This window comes from Varroa destructor, unplaced genomic scaffold, assembly GCF_002443255.2.
Source record: "Varroa destructor unplaced genomic scaffold, Vdes_3.0 BEIS01000001.1, whole genome shotgun sequence".
NCBI classification, from domain to species: Eukaryota; Metazoa; Arthropoda; class Arachnida; order Mesostigmata; family Varroidae; genus Varroa; species Varroa destructor.
Window position 1 is genome coordinate 19,735,136 of NW_019211454.1, and position 13,378 is coordinate 19,748,513.

The following is a 13,378-nucleotide window of genomic DNA, read 5'->3' on the forward strand; positions in this document are numbered from 1 at the left end:
AACAAATGACCCAAAGCAACAGCGGTCGATCCAGCATCTGGCGAATAAACTCTATAATACGATAACTGAGATTGCCAGTTTGATCGAGCCTTTAGCGGATTCTTTCAAACTGAATACCGGAAGCACACATCGATCTTCTACGTTAGAAACAAATCCACCAATGTGATTTAGCGGCAGCAATCAGGATCGATCAAATAAGCATCAGGTAAGCCGATAGCAAATAATCCAGTAGATCGCATGCGAGGTCCGACGAAACTGGTGCAACAGAGAGGCGTAAAGGTAATAATTTCTTCACTATCAATAGATATATAATCTGTCACTATAATTTGCGGGCCTGCCGTCTATTAACAGCCAGCTTTTGACCTGTCAGCACAACATGTCCCATATTTCCCTGCTTTTTCTCGTGTGTCTGTCCACTGTACAATGTACATACGAAGGTCGTCTGATCTGCTAATTAGATCAGACGATATAATAGATCTAACTTTTCTCAAAAATGAAGATTTTAGATTTGACGCTTAACGCCGTTATCCCTTTCCTGCACGAACCAAAGCCTCTTCTCGCTCGGTAGCGAACCTAAACCACCTTATCTCCTACCCCTACGTTTGATCGGGACACATGTTACCATAGGACCATTAGAGGGCTATGGTCTAGCGAAACACGTTACTGTCTTTACCTGATTATTACTAGTACTAAACGTACGATACTCATCGTACGTAGTATACGATACTTATCGTTATGCAATATGAGTAAACATGTTGATAAGTTGCCGACGAATATGTCATACGCTGTTACTACTGAGTCGCTTCTCCCAGCTTCGATATTTTTAATAGATTACCACGTCCATTTGGTGACCAACAGTCCTACCGAATGGACTATCGAACAGTGTATCCCAGCATTATCGAACGTTGATTCTGAACAGTCAGTAGCTGAACGGTGACTGAATAGCAGGAGACTTGGGCCCGCTGCTACTTCAAGTCTTATTTAACACTTTACCGCCGATTCATATGCTGTTTGTAACGGGTCGCTGTGGATCAATCGGAATGGCCGGTGAAAACTATTTACTTCCAACACGGACAACCGTCAAACGATTGACAAACCATTGATTCTATGGTATACACTCACGTTACATACTTCTGGATTATCCACAAACCTTAATGAGCGAGAGCATTCAATACCTTCAGCAATTCGCATACACGTATCATACGTTTGCCGATTCGAAGTCAGTTCAATAGGACCTCAAAAGACAATAATGCGGCTCGAAAATTAGGCTAATTATAGAAACGCGTTCGCGTATTTAATCCTTATGGGGCTTAAAGTCGAAGTCATTGACGGTCACGTTGGCGGTGACGGCATAAGAAACATACATGACTCCAATGAGCCTGATAGCCCTGAAAAAACTACGAGTCGGCCCTCGTCTGGGTAATGAAATAGAAGGTTCGAATGGTGCGTCGTTATGACGGGAACGCCAACGTTGCTCCTAAATGATAAAACTAGCTAAGTAAATGCGTGAATGATACAACATACTGTGTTCTATTTGATCTAAGTTTATTGTTAAAGATCTTTACGTTGAATTATGAAAAATAAAAAGATCATAAATTTAGCGATTATTACTACCATTGAATCACACTATAGCTTCTATAACAGCTGCAACCTTCGCTGTATAACAGTGACTTAACAGGCAGGGTAAAACGTACTATATATAGCCAAAACCTAGCGAGTAAGTATACCATGAATATACGATTATATAATCAGGAACTAAGGGTCCATTGAGCTGTGCCAGCCCTATATTGTATCTGTTAGCCAGTTTGTCGATGTTACTACTTTGTTTCACAACTGGTAATAAATAAAGCTAAGCTGACGTCTTCTTCGAGTATCTTACGTTTGGCCATAATCTAGACGCATCCCGGTGACGGTTAGGCACACTTATAAGAAACTGTGTACCAAGTTCAAGGTTGTTCCTTGATGCTTTACTGAAATCAAGTTCTTATAGGCTTTGTTCTCTGCGTCGACGTCCGCACTCGGCAATTGGGCATAAATTAGATGCGATACAGTTATCTGGTTGCCGTTGTTGATTTTTTCATATTGCTGCACATACGCACAACTTTCGGCGGACAGACAAACAGATTGCCCAGACGCAACAGGTTCTGCCAGATCTCTATCATTGGCCTTACTAAACCGTCCTACTCTTTTCCGAATGAAATGATTTTTTCTATTGATATTACCTGACATATTTCAACTCTGTTTAATGCCAGCTGTAGTCTTACAGAACTAGAATTGATTGTTCAGACTAATACGAATAAACGGTGAGCAATTTTCTAGAGAACTGTCTTCTCATGCAAGCATTTAAGCCCGGTTTTTTGGTTAAATTAAGTTGAACCTAAGGGGAGCAGACCTTACACGAGAAAGAAATTGGTTTTTCTTTGTTCTTGGCCGGCTCTCGAATGCCTGAAGTGGCTTACAACTTCCGGCCCTGGAGTTTCTTTCGACACTGGTGCTATAGAGTTGGCAAAATGTACAAGATTAGCATCGTAGCTACTCAACCTACATATCTATATATTAAAACGAAAAGAGGGAACACCGAAGGCCACATAAAACCAATCGTAATAACCTTATGTAAGCTATTTATAATAATATTCTATTGAATACAGACGTTACGAATAGTTACCAGCAGATAACAAAATGCTCAAAATATTATCAACATAAAGCTCTGTATTTTTTTCTTCCTCCAATTATGTGAAATTAAGCGCAGTTGACTCCTTTAGTTTGTTCCTTTTGAATTGTTTCAACAGTGCCATAAATCCGTCCATTGGACCCTGTTTAAAATAGCGTACATATGCTTGTTTCTGACGCTGCCTTGACCATCTCACAGCACCCGTCGTTTGCCTGACCTTTCCATTTCTTTTCAAAACCCAGGCTTTGTCGAGTTATATCTAACTTCTCAATTTCAAGCGTTTCTGTTGTACCTTGAATTTCAGCTATGCGAGTTCCTAACCGCCCACAAAACTCACGTCTGGTCAACCTTCACTTCATGGCTTTGGTAGACCTGTCGATTGTCCTCCCTGTCCTGCTTTACTGTTCTGACCGGGCAAGACCCTTGCGATCATACCCCCAACGGTCCCGAATTCGGAAGCCCGCACCTCCGCTGCCGCCAACAACACTTCAGTGCTCCAGTGACGGGAGATCCGACTCACGACCCGACCCTCTTTGTGGCCTAGCAAGCCGACCGTCTCCCGTCTGTGCGTATCATGCTCGACCTAATCGCAATTCTGGTATTCAATTTGTTTTAGATTAGGAATACGAATGCCATGATCACAGTTGGTGGCTCTACGCGTGTCCAGAAGCTAAGTGCCTCTTGCACCAGCTGCCAGAATCCAATAGCCGACCCTGCGGCGAGCTCGCGAGGCTCTGGATCCCATGGATAAGAGTTCACTTACTAGGTCCCGCATGCTCTGCCCTACCAACTTCGGTCCAGGTTTTTGTACCAGTCTCATTTGGCCTGGCTGCATCACCATGTCCATCCAGTAGAAGAGAGGAAAATAAATCACCTACATGCACGGTTACCACGAAGACTAGATTGTATGTGAATACGTGCCCGACGAAACACGACGACAGCAAGGATGGTTGTCAAGTCCTTCATATATCGGCTACCGCTAGCTGTAGTTGCAGTAGAATCCACTCCATCTGTAATTTCTCTCTTCATGTACCTCGCTGCCTTCTCTCAAAATCGGGCGCGTGTATCCGAGTAAGCGGGCACCCGTCAGCTACCAGGGAACTGAAATCAACTCTGCACGCCACTCGTATGCAGCTGAGTCCCCTTAAAAGAAAGTAAGGGGAGGGGGGGAGTAGGCGAACGTAACGTCGCGCATCGAATGGGTGACAATTGAGGAAGACTAGCTGTGGTCGTTTGCTGAGCTGGTAACCGCCGGGTCTTTCCTGCTGCCGGCTTTTGCTCACCGGTAGGAAGGAAGCGGTATCTAGCCAAGCTCCAAAGACTCCAGGGTAGACATGGAGGGCGAAGGGCGGAAGAGAATGTGAGCACAGCCTGGCGGGACACGCCCTGGTGACTCCACGCAATTACCTCTATCGAAACTGGCAATCGCGAGCCGTCGAGCAGACGAGCGTCCCAGTACCCGGCCGCTGCTATCCGTCGACAAAGTCATTCATGATCCTCAGCTAACTAGAGGAAAGAAGGACAGTCAAGAGCAGACTCGGCTACTCTGGGATTTCAGCTAAGGAAAGAATACCAACGCTTTGAGAGGACACATGCGTACCCGTTGACCCTTCTTTAGCTCATAGTCGGGTACGTAACATAGAGAGATAGATAGATCCAGTGCACACAGACACGGGCTAAGAAGGGGATAGGGGCGAGTAAGCTTACATAGGCTGATCGCAAGGATAAGATTACTCAGACATATGCGTAAGGCACGGAGCGCCGCCAGTACGCTGGAGCTTACACGCAAACGAATTTACCGCCATACTATTGCTACTGGCGTCGCCGCAATCCTGCCAGGTAATAGCGGCCGTGGTAGACAATGTTGGTCTTCCGACACTATCGAAAGACCTCAATATCCTCGTGAAGTCATGAGGCGTACTGGACAAGGTCATACCTTAGGCGGGGTCAGCCACAAGAAAACTCAGCGCTGATTTTTTCGATAGAGCTTCTGAGGCGAAACTTGACCAGTGGCCACTTATTCTCCCTATTTATCACCCTTGGATTACCCAACGTTGTTTAACATTAAGTTATAGTTTTTCCTTAGAACCTTTGAAGGGTGCCGGGCAGCATATGAGAAATGGTCGAAAAGTTTCGAATGATGTGGCGATGTGTCATGGGCTTCTGATTCTGGTAAAATAGCTCACGGTTAAGATGTCTATGTAATAATATTCATGATAGAATAAGACACTTCAGTGTTATAGATCTAAATTGATGATGGATGTGCAACGTTTCAAGCTGTACCTCCAGCTGACGAAATATAGTGAACCAAGTACACGCTTCGATTTGTACATGCGGTTTTTCTGGTGTTGTTTTAGATGGCTGGCTCCATTTTCAAGAATCACATATCTACACCCGGTTTCGGTCCCTACTTTTTTTTTTTACCAATAAATTACCGCTGATTTAACACAACGATAGGAGATATGGTAAACATGCGTTTGTAGATCCAATATCAACGTGCTGTTGATTCAGTTTATACCTAAAAGGATTTATTCAAATTCGTTCATTGAAATTATTCGACATTCATTCGACATTGAAATTATCAAAGGCTACCTTCCATTTGACCATTTTGCCAGACGTGGCCAATAAGTAAGCAATCTTGTAATGTATATTGGGAAAAAGCCTGTTTTTGGTGGCTAATACCCAGTATCTTAAATGTGTTAGCACAATAATTATGAGTAAAAGAGCCACCAACCACGCCGGTCCAAATTTTGACGTCGGCGACAGTGACTACCAAAAGCTGATAATCAGGAAAATAAGTAACTGGGGAACAGTAAGTAGCTGAAAAGCAATAAAAAATTAAGGAAAAATGAAGAATTATTATTGAAGCTAATAATTGCTTGTATGGTAGCTATTTCATATCATAGGCCTCTCAGAGAAACCCCAAATGAACTTCAGCAAGACCCATTCCGCAACAAGACGTAAAAAAAAAAGGTTATTTCAAGGACTTACTCCTAAAAAGGGAAACAAGAGCAAACCTAAAATTAAAAAAAAATCCAGTCATGTACGAAAGCTTGCATATGCGAAATGTAAATCTTAATTCCGATTACCTAAACAATAAGCAACAGCACATCTATATACGTACAAATGCTGCTATTACGTTATTCCTTAACGATACCGTCAGTGCTTGACTCAGAAAAGTGCAGGCCATATCTCTCTAAAAACGTCTGAAATCCTAAATTAATAGTAAAAGCAAATAGGTCTTTTTTTTGTTCGAGTAATATCGAGCATTACAAACAAAAATAATTGAAAATGTCCTTAGATGAATGCTCCTTCTGGTCCTGGATTCGAATCTAAATTTCGGCTAACTGTTGGTGCCACATTTAAAAATCTAGAGAATCCTTCGCAAGTCTCGTGTAATTTTCCAATGCTAAAATAAAATAATGGCCAAAAAGGACCACTAAAAGGCAACGTTGATTTGAACTTATACTTTTCGCTTTTCCGTATTGTTTAGTCGAAGGTAAATACAGAGATACACACAACATAGCAAGCGACGTCATGCGGGAAAGAAACTGAGTTGTACTGTAAAGTCTAGCCTGATTTTAACTTACATAAAACACAGTAAAGTTCCTTTTCTAACCCCGCGAACAGAACTCGCAAAACTATTCCGTGTCTCATGCTGAAACTGCTACAAGATCAAGAGGGCTTTCTCGGTAAGAAGTAGATCTTGTGGCGGTATATCGGCAGCGGTAGAACCATGGTAACCCAGAGCGGCAGCAACAGACTATGTGGAAAAAAACCAAAGTAGAATTTGCCAACGTTGGAACGTGAGAGTTGTACGTAACCGCGCCGCTGCTCGCAGCCCTTTATATCCACCGAAAACAAACTGGAGGAGATAAAAAAATTCTATTCCTCAGCAATCCCTTTAAAAGTAATTCGTTGTTTTCTTTGATGGGTACACTATTGGAAGAACTCTGTCAAGGTTGAATTTAAATTCCATTGAAAATTTGAGTGAAACTTGGGCTCCTAGATTCAAAGGATAAGCACCCATAACGACATCTTCTGCCGGTATAATTTTTCTCTCAACAGGATTATGTCGCCAGAAAACTTTTTTGATTATATCTATTTGATACTCTTCATTAAAAAAAAAATTCTAAATGCGCACGACTTATCATAGTACAATGACTGAAGAGCTGTATTCACGCGGCCAGAACTCCAAATTCGTGTTTCTAATTTAACCCTGTTAAATATATCCAAAGATCTTGCGCAATTTACTTAAAAGTTGTGCTTCACTACGACATAGATCAAAATTTAAAGCCACTATATCCATTTTCAGACGTATGCTATAGTCCTAGATAGGTAAATGCAGTCTGATGACCACAAAATATCGCCATATTGTTCTTCCAATAGAACTGTGCCGCTACTGATCGGTCATAATAATTAGATTTCTAGCACACTATGGTAATAATAAATAATAATAATAATAATGATATCACATGCAAGCCATCTCCAAGCGAAAATATAATGCAGGTACATCCCTGCTGCGCGTAACGTTTCGCTGAAATCTCAAGAAACAAGTCCCGTCTATGATATATGCTATCATATCATATTCATAGATTTGATCGGGGAATCACTTATCCACTAGACTTCAGTCTGTTTTCTGTTAGAGTCTGGGAAATAAATTCACTCATAGCGAACCGAAGAGTGTGGCTTAGCTGCCATCTGATACCTGCGGTTCTGTCCGGAGCGGGAAAATGGGTTTTCCGGTTGCACCGGACGACCAGCCGGTCGGGAAAGGGGATTGTAAGATATGCGATAGCTAGAGTGCCGCCGGCACATGTACTTCGAGACCTTGGCGGTAGCGATGACGTCTAGGTAAGCGGCCCGGCAGTGTTGCTTTCTTATGCAAATAAGTACGCAAGCTCTAACCGCAGAGCGCTACCGCGTTGGCCCGCGAACAATACGGAACCCCGTACAGGGGACATGCCACTTATATGCAAGGATATACATACACATATATATAAAGCTACGACACCTAAATTGGGGCTTTTCTTACGCTATGTTTCTAAGACTCTGCCTAAATACAAAAAGATATACCAATGATTTTTTTACACGTGCTAAAAGTGTCTTTACTGGCGTCACGTTTACCCAACACACTTATTACTCTCCACTATTACAACTTAATTCAGAATCTAAACGACTCACAATTCATTCTTAAAATATTGTTTTTTACCCGTCAATACACCTTTGACAAATACTGTATGTCAAGCGATATTAGTTGGTATAAACTTGTTGGTATCATTTAAATACGTTACATACAATAAGTTCCAACATGAATTAAACCTTGGGCTAATTGTAAATCGGAAATCCCAATAAAGCAAAAAGCTCAAGGCGACAAAGCAATTCAATGAATGGAAAAGACATAGGTAAGTTTATAAATAGATAATTAATACTTTTCCCTCGGCAACGGCCACCGTTTTCTGCATCAAAGATTCGGATTTATCACAGATGACTTTCTGGACCCTTTGAATGCAAGACCAACAGAGGATCTCTCAATTTGCGTCATAGAAATTTCCACGGCATTGTATTCCACCAAGGCTAAATTCTTGTTTTCCGTAGTACCAACAATGGCGGATGAACACATTACCGTCATAACAAATGAACCGTCATAACCTGTCCCAATTTCAGTGCCGTATATATATATATATATATACACATACAACATGATGCAAAAATACTTTCACAGCGGAGACAGATGTAAGTCTAGATATGGAATAGCGTATGTTTTTATGTAGAATTGTAAACCTACTTTAGCCTCATCATATACACAAATATATTTATGCGAGACCTGTGTATCTACCTCGAACGGATGCGTGAGATAGGATTTTTATTATGTGTAGATAGACCAAAGATACAGATTCATTCATGTTTTAGCCGATCCCCCTGCGAGGTGGCGAAGATCTAACAGGCGTGCAAAAATGTCTGTATTTTCTATTTAATTATAGAAAAATGTTGAGATATATTTTTTCTTGAGTATGTGTTTTGTTAATTTAGTAATTTTAACGGTTTTGTTTTTATTCCGCATTTTCTGTAATGAATACAAGGTAATAATAATTAGTGATGAGCTAGACACACATAATTAACAAATTTATTTTATTATCATATTTCTATCGGTAATAAACTTTATCGTATGTGATTTCGTGTGCTTGACAATACAAATTCTTTCGTACAACAAAACACAAATCCCACACAAAAATTGGGTAGACCACTTATATAGTGAAAGTATTCCTAATCACCCAGCAGTATATAATCATATCGGTATATGATCTCTTTTCAACTGGAGCACAAATCCACACAGTAAGCTCCTTGTTTCTCCCCCAGACCTGATGTCAAAGCGGCTGTGCTAGAGTTAGTCCAGCCTTACGTAATCAACTACAAACTATTAACTATACAAAACATAACTGGCAATGCATAACACCAAGCACGTCTAATTTATAGGTTTATTTCGCAACGATTTTACTTGTGCCTCGTCAGGCCGCAAGCTGGCCTATTTTTTAAAGCAACCTCTATGCATACTCTGTTACGTGATAGAAGATGAAGCAGAACCAAGTTTGATAACTCAAAAGATCTAGCTTAAAAGATCACTTTTCGTATGATCGCATCTTAAACATATATATATATATTGGTATTTTTCTAATAGCAATGTATTGTAGATGCACGTATATTCTTGTATAATAGCTGAAACCTCACAACCGTCGGTATTCTGTAACCGTCGGTTCTGATATTCCATGCGGTACGCTAAGAGCCAATAGATTTTGAGAAATCATTGGTACAAAACACGTCAAGCAGTTATCGTTAATGATGATTTGCCCCTATAGAGAATGCCTCTATGATTCGTCAGTAATAAATAATAGGGTAATAGGCCGTCGAAAGGCTATGTCATCAATGTATGCACATGGAGAAAACAAAGAAGGATCTTATTATCTCTCTTCGTTAAAAGGTAACGTATACACTAATTTTCGTTAATTAGTTAAGCTTCAATGGAAAATGATTTTATATGTTCTAGTCAATACGCTCTTTTAAACAGTCTTGAAATACTAAACCAGAATCTAAGGTGTTACGTCTCTTCTCGTTTCGAGTGTACATACATCTATGCTAAAACTTTTCGCCGATAGGCGCTAGTGCTGGAAATTTCTACTAATCCACAGGGACGTTTTGTGAGACATACAAAAAAAAATACTTTTCGAGCAAACAGAGACTCGAGAAAGGCTAATTTAACTTACGTTTTCTCATTTGGATCTTTCGATTTGGCTCTGGTAGGCTAATTATTATGCGTTTTTGAATATGAGATTAAAAAATAATAAGTGAATGATAAGTAACTGTTTACAAATTGCTAAGATAAGCTTGTTCCATTTAGATGCTTAGAAACACTACGTAACAAGTTTGTTTTGTTGGCAATTTTCGTGACTCAACGGTATTTGTTGTACAACGGTTAGCGTACTTCATTCAGGAAGTATCTGCACTATAATAGATACGGTGCTAAACTTAGCGCACTCACAAGTTAATCATGGTATAGTGTCCAACTTTATGCGTACATGGACATGTTATATCATGAACTCATTATCAGGCTACACCTTTTAAATGAAGTGCGAGAAGGCCGAGCGGGTAGAGAGGACAAAATCGGAGTATCGATTTATTCACTATCTGCTCGTAGCGCGAAGTTCCCTCGTCACTGCTCCGATTCTCTGAATTAAACCTCTGAAGCATTTTCGTTCTCGGAAAGTAGCGACCTTGTTAATACACGGCTGAACAAGATGAAAGGATGGATCCCCGTAATTTAGATGGGGAGACTTTTGAGGAGGCTCTTGCTTTCTGAATGTAGTTAATAAGTTTCACTGGTGTTGTTTTTGCAATGTTCGCTCGCAGCAGAGCGAAAAAGTTTTTTTGACGCGGCGGCTAAGTCGTTTGTTTGTAATATTTACAGTTTTTACCTGAAGTTAGAAGTTCCCATGTACCTATTTCGTTTTTCTAATTACTGTTAAAAAGTTATGCCTTAAAAATAGGAAAAAATAAGAATGCCTTTCCTAATGTACGGTGTTGATGGCCGAAAATGGTTAACAGTTGTCTTTTTGGATGCGAAGTCAAGTCTGCTGAGTTTCTCAGCTGTTATGCTCTGACTGAAGAAAATGTAAGTTCTTTTTTCGTGTACTTCCGTGATTTTTTGCAAAAAACGACTTTGTTATACACGTAAGCATGAAGAGTTTTCGCAATTGTTTGATCATTTTGCGGTATATTTCCCTAATACATTCGCAGAAACTCTACGCCGGTCTCGAATTTTTGCGTCGGTTAAATCAATGCTACCTTCGTAACTATTGTTTACACTCCCGGTTGATTTTCACGCACTTACCTATGTATAGCAGTGAGGATGCGAAGAGCAATAAGTTTGTCATCTTGTCTTTCTTGGAGTTCAGGCAGCAGTTGTTCTTAGAACAGAGAACAAAAGACGACGATACGAAGCGAATCCCTCCACAACACCTATAGCATTTAACTTATACAACGTTCATACGTTTCTCACACAACTTCCCTTCTGGCTTCACTTACACATGCACAAACTAGGTACAACACTACAATAACTAACAGAAATTTCTCATCAACCTTACGCCACCTTTGCACAACACGCTCGTTCCTCGCCTTCAAGGGCAGATTTTAGTAGGTTTGCTTTCGGTGCCAACATCCGCGGTCCAGTGTCGAACCAATTGGAGCGCTGCATTTCACCGCAGCGCCAGTAAAGGTAGCACAGCTCGGTGAGAAGCTGGTCTGCCTATTTTAGACGCCATTATTCATTTTCAGGAATGCCTTCAGGTCGTCCATCTTTGTCTCGAATGTTATTCCGCTTGATAATTAAGTGACATATTGTATAGGAGCATCGTTTTATTGAGTTGACTTGTTTATGCATCAAATCGTCAATCTACGTGGCATCATTATACGTTGTTGTTGTTGTTATCGGGATCTATTTAGATAGTCATTGGACTGTTCTGTTTGCAGTATACAACGGACAAAGACGATATCCAAGGAACGCAAGATATGAAGCTAGTGATCGCCGACTGTTATCACCACTGGCGTCATTAATTTTAGTTTTTCGAACTTCCAATACCTTTTCGGCAGTTACGTCCACGGTCGCGTCGTTGTCACTAGTGCGTTTGCAATGCTGAAGATGAATTTTAGCACCAGCTGTGAGATATTTGAGCAACCTATTCGTCGGGCCTCGTTTCAGGGTAGCTGCTGCATTGATTTTCTGCGTTTTTGCGGTCTGTGCAGGCAGCACCTTGCTCTTACGGTGACCAATGTTGTGAGTATCACAGGAGAACGCCGTCGCCGCACCGTATCGTGCTCCTGCTGACGTCGCTATTAACGGATGCAGATTGTGGCGACCGCGTACTCTGTTTGTTCCAGGGCAGCTCACAATCGCAACACAGCTGAAGTCGACAAACAGCATTCTCTTCGGACATGTGACACCGATCGTGGCGGTCTATAAACATTCATGTGTTATTATTAATATTGTTTATATATCAATGAAGTGCTTCGAAGGCTAATTTTTGCGTCTGCCGAGATCTATTTATAGCAGTAATGATTAGCCTATTATATTGTTGTTAGTAGTACTTAATGGCTATCAACGGGTGATCGGTGCTCCTTTTTTTTTTTGTTCGTGTTGAGATTTTCGCGGCTAACGGCCGGCGCTGCTCTATTTATTCACATGAGGTTTGTGCGCCTCTGCCTTGAAAAGCCACGGCGGCACCGTAGGATCCGCTAACATTATTATTATTTGGTACGCTAATTGCTTTCCTTTGATAATCACGGTATACAGTATACGGAAATGCAGCACAAGCCGATATGTGCCTGCTTATTTAGGCTGCATTAAGATATAAGCTAGCCTCACTTGCTTCTAACGAGGGCTGGAGTGTACACGTACGGTAAAGGATTGCCGGTTTATATTCTTAATACATCTTTCCCATTAGATAACACCTGCACGCACACACAAACGGGCAAAACCTGGCTGAACACTTGGATATATCTTGCACCACACAAACACGGTACAGCTGATTGGCACACATAGCTATTATCATTATATTATGTTGACGCTATATATTTTTATTTTAACTATATATATATTATAAGCGCGAAAATTATAGGCTGTATCAGGCCAAACTGCTGACAATTGTTTACCTTTCTACGGAACACCAGTAGTCGATGTACATATTGAAGTCATGTTTAAATGACACGCGAAAAACGACGGCGTGTACGATTGGGTCCCTCTCACACGTTTCTCTTTTCTTCTTGTGGCATCCTGGCGAAACAATCACCACCCTCCGGTTCTGCGAGGCATCGACACCACCAGGGGTGCCAGGGTTCACAATTCTACGCAACGCAGTCCCATGTCAAGGTGTTCGTCGCACTGAAGATCCTCGCGCTGATGCAAGCTGAATCCTGCACGTTGTTCTGAAGGGAAAGGGACCTCGACCTGGGAGAGGGGCCAATGAGATGCGCGCGCGCTATGGGGGGAGGTGGCGGCGCCTGGCGGATGGTTCGCAAAACTTTAGTGGCATTGGAGCTGGGTTCGCCAGGGCACTGAGCAGTGCTATGTTAGTGATAGTATACTGGCTAGTCCTCAGCAGGCGTTCTCTATACAGAGTTTCCACAAAGACATAGATCGGGGGCATGCACTAGTCG

General features: G+C 41.4%; 1 protein-coding gene across 2 annotated transcripts in view; it reads right to left on the minus strand.

The window, feature by feature from the left end:
* Positions 1 to 13,096, minus strand: part of LOC111244251 (cell adhesion molecule Dscam1-like) — a 131,497-nt gene extending 118,401 nt beyond the window's left edge. Inside the window, exons 1-2 of one of the 2 annotated variants that reach the window (XM_086986360.1) lie at positions 12,875 to 13,096; positions 11,058 to 12,179 (exon numbers count right to left, since the gene is read on the minus strand). In XM_086986360.1, coding sequence (XP_086842486.1) covers positions 11,058 to 11,100 — 43 coding nt within the window. In that variant the 5' untranslated portion in view covers positions 11,101 to 12,179; positions 12,875 to 13,096. Of the gene's footprint in view, positions 1 to 11,057; positions 12,674 to 12,874 lie in introns of both variants that reach the window. The other variant, XM_086986354.1, reaches the window with a different exon arrangement.
* Between the last annotated feature and the right edge of the window lie 282 nt (positions 13,097 to 13,378).